An 8457-nucleotide genomic window follows, 5' to 3' on the forward strand; every position below is an offset into this window, starting at 1 on the left:
TACTGGTATGGTATCCTGTTACTTCTACCCCCGTGTCGACCTCTTATTTGCAGTGTGACAGCTGTGTATGGCTGTGTTGTGAACTGGATCAGGGAGCTGATCTGTTGCTTAAAAAAATCTGGTAGGTTTCTTAAAGCCCGATCAGCTAATCAATCTGTTTCATGGTATGTCCTTGCAGCTAGCTGCCTGGGGTGAGAGAAGGGGACTAGTTTCAGGAAGAGGTACCTTAAACCGGTGTTGTTTCCAGGCATTTAGATTGTGATTTCACAAAACAAAGACTGCTGGGTAATAAATGCACGTTTTCAATAGTATTTGGCTAGTTCCTACTACTTTAGTCTTCTATGTGGAAGACTTTCCCAAATAAGGAGACTGACTCAGATTGAAACTACACAGATTGTCAATGCATAGAGTAACTGAGGGAACTTTCTTGCAGTCTATTTTAAAGTAAAAACCTAAGGACGTTTAGAAAGAAAGTATCTTTCCACGCCTCTAACTAATGCATCATTTATTCAGAGCTATCTCAGTTTAAGGCATCTCTCGGGAGTTTAATGTTCTGCCCATAAGGTTTCGGGTGCCTTTTAGCTGAAGGATTTCTGCATACTTGGAAATGGCTAAATAATGGCTAATTATTGGAAATGGCTAAATAATGGCTAAAAAATGGCTAATTTATAATGGCTAAATAGTAAGCTACCAGCACGAAAACCAAGCAAACCTATGGAAGCTCTAAGGTTACTTGGTTATTACCTTGGTTGACACAGCCTGAGTAAGTAACTTAGGATGAACAATACAACATGCATGCTGTCTTGTGTATGGAGGAGTAAATGACTTCTTTTTCCCTCATGTGAGACTTCTGAAAATGGTAGGCAGAAGGTAGGTAATAAGCTTAATACTGTAAAACCTGTGAGGTGATCGAAGTATCTTTTTATAAAATGTTTAGTAGTGACATATTGAAGTGAACAATGCATTTGTACCCAGAAAAGTAGCTGCCTCAAGGTAGTAACATACTGAGGTAAACTAGTTACGTCAGAAAAACTTTATAGGTTAAATATAATCTCAGTGAGTGAAGAATTCGTGCTGCTATCAAAGTTTAGGATGCAGATGCAGCCGTGGCGGAATGGAGAGTTCTTGGCTAGCATATACCATTTGTGAAGAGACGCTGGTGCAGGCTCTCCAGGCAGCTGAGCCTTCCCTGCTGTATCGACATGTACGCTAGAGGGCTCTGTGGGTGGAGGTTCGGCAGCGTGGGTCAGCTCTGCCTCATCTCTCTGACTAGCTGTGCCATTTGTCCTGCGGTTTCTTAGCTTCCTCTATGGCCCCGCTTGCTGCACGTGAGACATGATTAATCCGTGCCTGGGCAATAATTCCAGTGCTAATGCCACTGGAAGGGTTGTTTTTTGTTTTGATTTCTTTTTTTGGCATACGCAGATCAATTGCTATGCAGGTGCAGTAGGCCTCCCTGGCTGGACTGGGGATGACAGGTGGAGTGCTGCCGTGCAAGCAATTCGTACAGCACACTCAGATCATCTCTCTTCATTGTGTCTCAGGCTCACACAGAGTGGGCTTGGGATCTGTGGAATTACTCTTAACGGCAATGCAATTTGTTCCTGGCTGCCAGCTTATTGAAATACTTCTTGGCAGCGTGCAAAGTACTTGACACCTTGCTCTTTTTTTTTTTTAATTTAAAAAGAAAAAAATTATTCTGTGGTCCTGTGTGTGGCTTTCACACAATAGTTGAGGGATTTTGCTGCACCTGGGAGGGACTGAGCTTGCTGGAACAGGTTGTTGCTGAAACAAGTCATCTGGCCAAAAGCCTACTTCCAAGTTGCCTTTGGAACAAAGGGCTGTGAAGAGGGTGACACGTTCAGAAGAGTTAGTCTTAGTGGAGTGCAAGTGTCTCTGAGGTTTAGGTTGAAAATCCTTAGAGTAGGCAAGACCTGGCATGGGGCATTCATGTGGCAGAGCTCATACATAGTGAGCCTTAGAATAAAAAGGAGTAGGAGCTGCCTTAGGTCAGTTGCAGGCTGTATCACATAATGTTGTCCTGAAATAACATTCAGAACACAGAATTAATTGAGTCATATGTTCTGAATAATGACTGATATTTACTCTGAAGGACATTAGAATTAAAGTATCTTAAATAACTCAAAGATTCAGAAGTACTAAGCATTAGATTAAATTCTGTTATGCTATGTTTCTGTCTGTAAAAATGAGTGAGCCTTGTGCATTTGAGAAATCATACAGTTCTTTCAAACCCAGGTGGGCTTTTGACAATTATGTTACTGCAGTGAAACTTTTTTCTTGTTTCCCTTCAAGTAATTGTAGAACCTTTTAGAGTAGTATGTCCAGAACTTTTAGAGCATGCTTAGTTGCAATGCAGGTGCCTTCAATGAAAACTTAATGTTGTAAGAAAATACTTTGGCATTAAAATGAAGCTGATTAGAATACTGTATATTGTTTGCTCATTACATAAGTCTTCTATTTTGAGTAGTTGGTATGTATACCTTTGAGTCATCTTCTGCAGTTACTTAACAAACATTTTTGTGTTTTGAATGCAACTGTGTTTCAGGTCATGGAAAAACTCCAAAAGATGCTGCTTCTGTTCGAGCTACACATCCTATACCTGCAGCCTGTGGCATATACTATTTCGAAGTTAAAATTGTCAGTAAGGGAAGAGATGGGTAAGCATTGAATGCATTACTAATTAATCGCTACTTGAAATAACTGTCTCATATCATCTTTCTTTCAGTCGACAGATGTCTTTGGTATCAGAACTTATTTCCATATTTTACTACTTTTTGCATAGCTTAAGTTCTTATTCATGAGAAGTTGTACTCTGATATTTGGTTGTTTTAAGGGAGTTGATTGTGGAATTTGTTGTCTGTAAATCAGTGTACACAATAAATACCATAATAGCATCTTCCTCATTTTCTCTTTAACAGAGAAGTTAGTGTTTGAATGACCGTAGTTTTGACCCTGCTCTTGTGTTTAAGGGTGGTGGGTTTTGACTATATGGCTTTACAGCCTTTCACATAATTTTGAGGAAGTTTTTAGGGTGCGCAGAAGACCAACTTACCTCCTCAGTGCAGTCTTTTCACAGATGTCGTATCACTTTTAAAATGGAAAGTTATTCTTAAGTCTGCTTGTTAGCAAACAGTAATAAGAATAAAAAGGAATGTTCTCAATAGGTGCCTGGGAATTTGTCACCCAATGGGAAGAGCATGAGTTGATGAGTGAGTGCAGCTGCTGCTTCCCAGAGTCCATCTGAATTATGAATCTGTTGAAGCACAGGTGATACCATGCTTTTAGGCCTACTGAGACAGAGAGAATCTCACCTGGGAAGGACCTGATGTGCTAATGCAGTCTTTGCGAGACCACTTGAATTCCTTTTCATCTTTCACTGCTTTTGGTAGAGGGTGTGTTTTAATCCTGAGACACTGATGATGTTGCCTCTATAGGACTACATAACCAATACTTACTTCCAATATGCTGTAGTACATACTGTCGTTCTAGTCAGGATTGAATGTCCTTGTCCTAGGTAATGTACAAGTATGTTGTGGATGCTTAGGTCCTGTTGTGAAAATAAATCTTGAGAGAAAAGAACTGTTGTAGTTCTTCGGATGAAATTCAGTACCTTTGTCCTTTCTTTGTCTTGCTGCTCTTTCTTTCATTATCCCAGTGTTCTCTAAGCCTTCTGTAAGTCAGAAACAGTATTCAAATTCTTTTGTTTTACTTATAGTACTCTATAGACATATTTTAAATGAATAGCCTCCCAGTACTGCTGTTGCTTTCTAGGGGCATTTATGAGTTTGATACCCGTTCTGTTCCCAAAAGTTATCTCTGGGAGGTTTCTTTGCTTTGAAAAACTTATGTCTGTAGTTGTTTTTGTCACATTATGTAGTCCTAATTATTTTTAAATAGAGACAGTAGAAATTAATGTTTCAAGTAATGTTTTGCTATCAGTTTTAGGAACATCTTTTGTGGTTTTTTTTTTTTATTCCTTAAACTTTTTTAAAATTGCCCTGCTGCTGTCAGTTAAGGAGAGTTTCTTGTGATTTGCTGGTGATGCCTCTGCCTGCTTAGTTTGGAAGCTGGTTTTTTTTGAAGTCATGGATTTCAAAAAGTGTCTGTGTGTGGATGTCATTTTACATAGCTCCTGTAACACTTTATAGGGCTCTTTGTGTTGCTTTTTAGTAATTTCTAATTCAGTAGGTCACTCAGGGCAATCCTAAAAAAGTAGAAAACACCTTAAAGTGTTTCAAGGTTTTGTTGTTTGCACTGTAATTTGTGAGGTGTAAATAGCTAAAACTTGTGAAGTTGCCTTCTGAGATTACTTAAAAAAAAAAACGGGAGGGGTGTACTTTTCTAAGTTAATGATAATACATACTGCCTTGTCCTTGCTTCAGCCTTGTGAACTTTTTTTAGTGTCACTTTATGAAACATTAGCTGCATAATGAGCCTAGATGTTCTTTTTTTTCATTCTATAAGATAGCATGGATGCTGAGGAATACTGTGCACAGAACCAAAGCCAAATCTAGTTTAGCTGATAAAGAGCAGGAGTTGGCATATGGAGCCTCACTGGAAGTAATGTGTGTATCTCTAGACCCTGTTTTCAGGTTCAAGAGGTCTTTGACTAGTTGCAGTGTGAACCTCTTACGGTTCAAGATTATGCTGCGTTCAGACTAACAAATTCTTCTGTAACAAGTAAACTGGGGAATTTAATGCAGAGGTACAGAAATGGGTCTATAGAAACCAATTTGAGTCTGATAGGGTTTACTAGTTCATTCTTGCTTCCTGTTGTGTTTCACCTGGCATGTTCCAAGTATGTTTTTACCAGTTCTTTTCGTTCTTTACTTGACATCTGATAATGGGAACAGAGTTCAGGAAGACCATATCTGTAGAGGACAAGCATGTAACTAATAGGATTGATTAGTTAAAATGCCTCACTGTTGCAAGAGCATCTATTCTCAAGGCCTAAGCCTAGCTCAGTGTGGAAGTACTGCAGCTGTATTTTATAGCACTGTCTAAAATCCTTGATTACCCAAGGCAACTCGGATACCTATCTGCAAGCTGAAGTACAGCTTTCAGCTTTCATAAATGTCAATGGATAATTTAATAGTGTTTATTTGGAATTTTCTTTGGTGGTAGCCTTTGCTGCCTTTTTTTTTTAAATAAAAACAGCTTAAAGTATTTAGTCTATATACTATGTTATATGGGCAGCCCTATCAGCATTCTTGCTTGTGTGCTCTCTTAGCATGACTTGCCTCAAATCATCAAAAACTTTTACTAAAAACCTAGTCTAGGAGATTTTTTTTTTTTGTGCTCTTGCAGCACTTGATGACACTGCTCCTGGAATCCGATCTTGCATATCTCAAACTTGCTGGGCTATCACAAAAATTATTTTTCCCTGAAGGCACACAGCTCTTTTTAGTGTAGGACATGGCTTCCGGTATGGCTTGTCATAGCTGTCTGTGTGCAAGAACAGCATTGGTTTTGTCACAGTAATGATCTAGGTTGTTAAATTCTTTATGTATTTGGGGGGTAGCCAGCAACTAAATACTACACAGCTGCTCACTCATCTCCCCTCCCCTTCAGTAAAGGAGAATCAGAGGAAAAGACAAGGAAACTCGTGGGTTGAGGTAAAAACAATTTGATAATTGAAAAGAAATTAAATGATACCAATAATACTATCACTACTAATAATAATATGTAATGAAAATAATGGAAAATAAAATAAAATAAATTATACATCTGCTCACCACCCAATGACCGATGCCCAGCCAGTTCCCGAGTAGTGAGAGCCAGAGCTGGAGAGCCCCAGAGAGAGATCACACCAGAGCCAGACCAAACCCCAGTGAGCAAGAGAGTGACCGAGAGAGATTGCACCAGAGCACACCCCAGTGAGCGAGGGCCACTGAGCGAGAGAACAAAAAAGCGACCCCTGGCCCACCCCCAACGGAATTTTACAGAATGAAATACCCCTTTGGTCAGTTTGAGTCAGATGGCCTGGACTCCGTCCCCTCCCAGCTTCTTGTAGAGAGAGAAAAAAAAGGCAACACAGGTGCACTATCAGAAACTGAAAAAGTCCTTGACTCAATATAAACATTGCTTAGCAACAACTAAAACATCCGTGTGTTATCAATATTCTTCTCAGCACAGATCCAAAACATGGCCTCATACTAGCTACTGTGAAGAAAATTAGCTTTATCCCAACTAAAACTGGCACAGGGGTAACAGTCTTAAATAGGAATTTGAAGCTGCACAATACATTAATTTTACAGATGTTCATGATGATCAACAACTAGGCATTATGGGCACATCAAAGAAAGCTCAAAAGCAGGCTTACTAGGAAGTAAGAAGTGGGTATGGAGGTTGGTGTTGCAGAGTAAACGAAGGGTGAATTGGCTTGTTTTTTTCACACCTCAGTGAGGGGTGATAGGGCCATGTAGCAACTAATGGTAACAGATGAGAACAAGGGAAGTGAGAATTAAGGTTAATAAAAGTAATAAGGTTGAAATATCATTCAAATCAAAACAGTCTTGGTATTTTTTTACAGTGTGTGGCACAAAGGGTCCTAAGATCGTTATGTGCTGCTACAGTAAAGATATATGAAATTATCTTAAGTATTTTAAAATTATTGTTAAATGCTAACAGCTGTCGTTGCTCTGTAAATATTTTCTGTTGTTTATTTCTTCAGTTTTCTTCTTTAATTTCATGTCTCCTTTTGCAGTCTGAGGACCTCTACTTGTTTACATTCTCCTTTTATACTCTTTTGTTTTGTTTTGCTTCATGTGGAAAATTGTGGACAGTGATGTGAACAATTGTAGATAGCAGTAGATGAATAATGGGTGTAAGTATGGGGAACAATACCAAGGTGATGATTAGAAAGCACGGTAGGGAGGAGAGTGTTAATTGCAATAAATTATATCTGCTTCTCTGTTGAAGTCTCCAGTTAATTTAGAAATGAATAAATACATACACGTGTCAGTTGACGTAAAGTATTGCAGCAAGTACTGTCAAAAATTCTGATGTAGTTGGGGAAGCTAAACATAGTTTTAAATTTAAATGAAACCTTTTTAAGTTCTTAGCGCGGCCCTCATTTGTAATTGATCTGTCAGAGAACTGGAAGTAAGTGCATAGTTTTTGTTCTGCAATTTCTTAATACAGTACTCAAGGGAATGAGAGAGATGTAGCATTGACTTTTGCATCCAATACTATTTTTAGTTTCATCTAAATTTCTAGAATAGGAGCTTAATTAAAGCACACTACATTGGTGGTCTAAGAATGGTGTGCTAAGTCCTGTGGACCTGTTCTTGTGATTTGGAGATCTCAGTCTCTGAATTTGTTATAATACTACACTGTCCCCTCAGTTTCCAAAAATGACCACCGTAGTAGCCGTTCTCTTAGCTAGGTAAGTATATCCAAATGAGGCTTTTTTCCAGTCTCTCTCAAATCTTGATTTTGTTTTTTTTATGCTGCTTTTTACTGAGTTCAGTTGTGCTAGTCTTTTACATATTTAGGTCATCTGGCTTTGTGTAAAGCAGTAATGCATCAGCCTTACAGCCCCACAGTTTATATTTTATTTCAGGTACCAGTTGAAGTTTCTCTCCTTTACACAACTGAAGATACTTGCATGATGCTGTCGTAGTTTATGTAAACCACAAGGCCGATAGCTTTGTGCTGATGCTGTGGGCATACTTCTTTAATGGTGAAGTCATGTGACCGTTCTCGGTTGAGAGTCTGTGTGAGCTTTGCTGTAACATTAGGTTGCACTCTTTGGCACTTCATACTGGGCCTAGGCATACTCCAGTTCCACTTTCCAAGGGGCTGTCTCAAGGGTTTCTATCCACTGGCTAACTGGCTTTCAGAAGCAAACTATGTTCCATTATTTTACATTATAAACAGCTTATGTGTGTATGACTTACTGAGTGATCATCCATTTCTACATGAATTTCAGTCTTTGGCTTGTTGGTGCTTGTAATGAATCTCTTCATTTCCAGTCAGGGCAATGGTTTTTGAATGTTTGCAATTCTTACTCCAAATCATAGTTTGATGACTTTATGGTGATCTGGCGTGAGTAGAAGCAGTACCTGAACACTCCTCCAGTTCACTTCCTTTGTCCCAGTTTGTGACTGGGTCAGTTTCATGCCAAACATGGTTGGGTAGCTCGATCTCCAAAAGTTGACCTCAAGAGCAAGTGAGTTTTCAGCCAGGTTTGTTGCCCACTGTGGCTGTATCGCTTATGAGTAGCTATGGCAGCAGAAGAGGGGTGAACTTAGGGCAGAAATGAGGGCCCAGGAGGGGGAGAATGTTACTTTTGGTCATGCCACCAGCTTATGCCCACTTCATTTTAGTTTAAATACAGATTTTTGGTTGGTTTGTTTCTTCAGTCTTTCACCGAGGAGAGACTCTCTGTGGTGTTTTTTTTGTTTGTTTGGTTTGGTTGTCGTTCCCCCCCCC

General features: G+C 39.3%; 1 protein-coding gene across 1 annotated transcript in view; it reads left to right on the plus strand.

Moving 5' to 3' along the window:
- The first annotated feature begins 1114 nt into the window (after positions 1 to 1114).
- RANBP9 (RAN binding protein 9) overlaps positions 1115 to 8457 on the plus strand; it is a 33777-nt gene continuing 26434 nt past the window's right edge. Inside the window, exons 1-3 of the mRNA XM_010149419.1 lie at positions 1115 to 1204; positions 1426 to 1504; positions 2567 to 2678. Coding sequence (XP_010147721.1) covers positions 1115 to 1204; positions 1426 to 1504; positions 2567 to 2678 — 281 coding nt within the window. The remainder of the gene's footprint in view (positions 1205 to 1425; positions 1505 to 2566; positions 2679 to 8457) is intronic.

This window comes from Eurypyga helias, unplaced genomic scaffold (genome assembly GCF_000690775.1).
Source record: "Eurypyga helias isolate BGI_N326 unplaced genomic scaffold, ASM69077v1 scaffold24283, whole genome shotgun sequence".
In the NCBI taxonomy this organism is placed as follows: Eukaryota; Metazoa; Chordata; class Aves; order Eurypygiformes; family Eurypygidae; genus Eurypyga; species Eurypyga helias.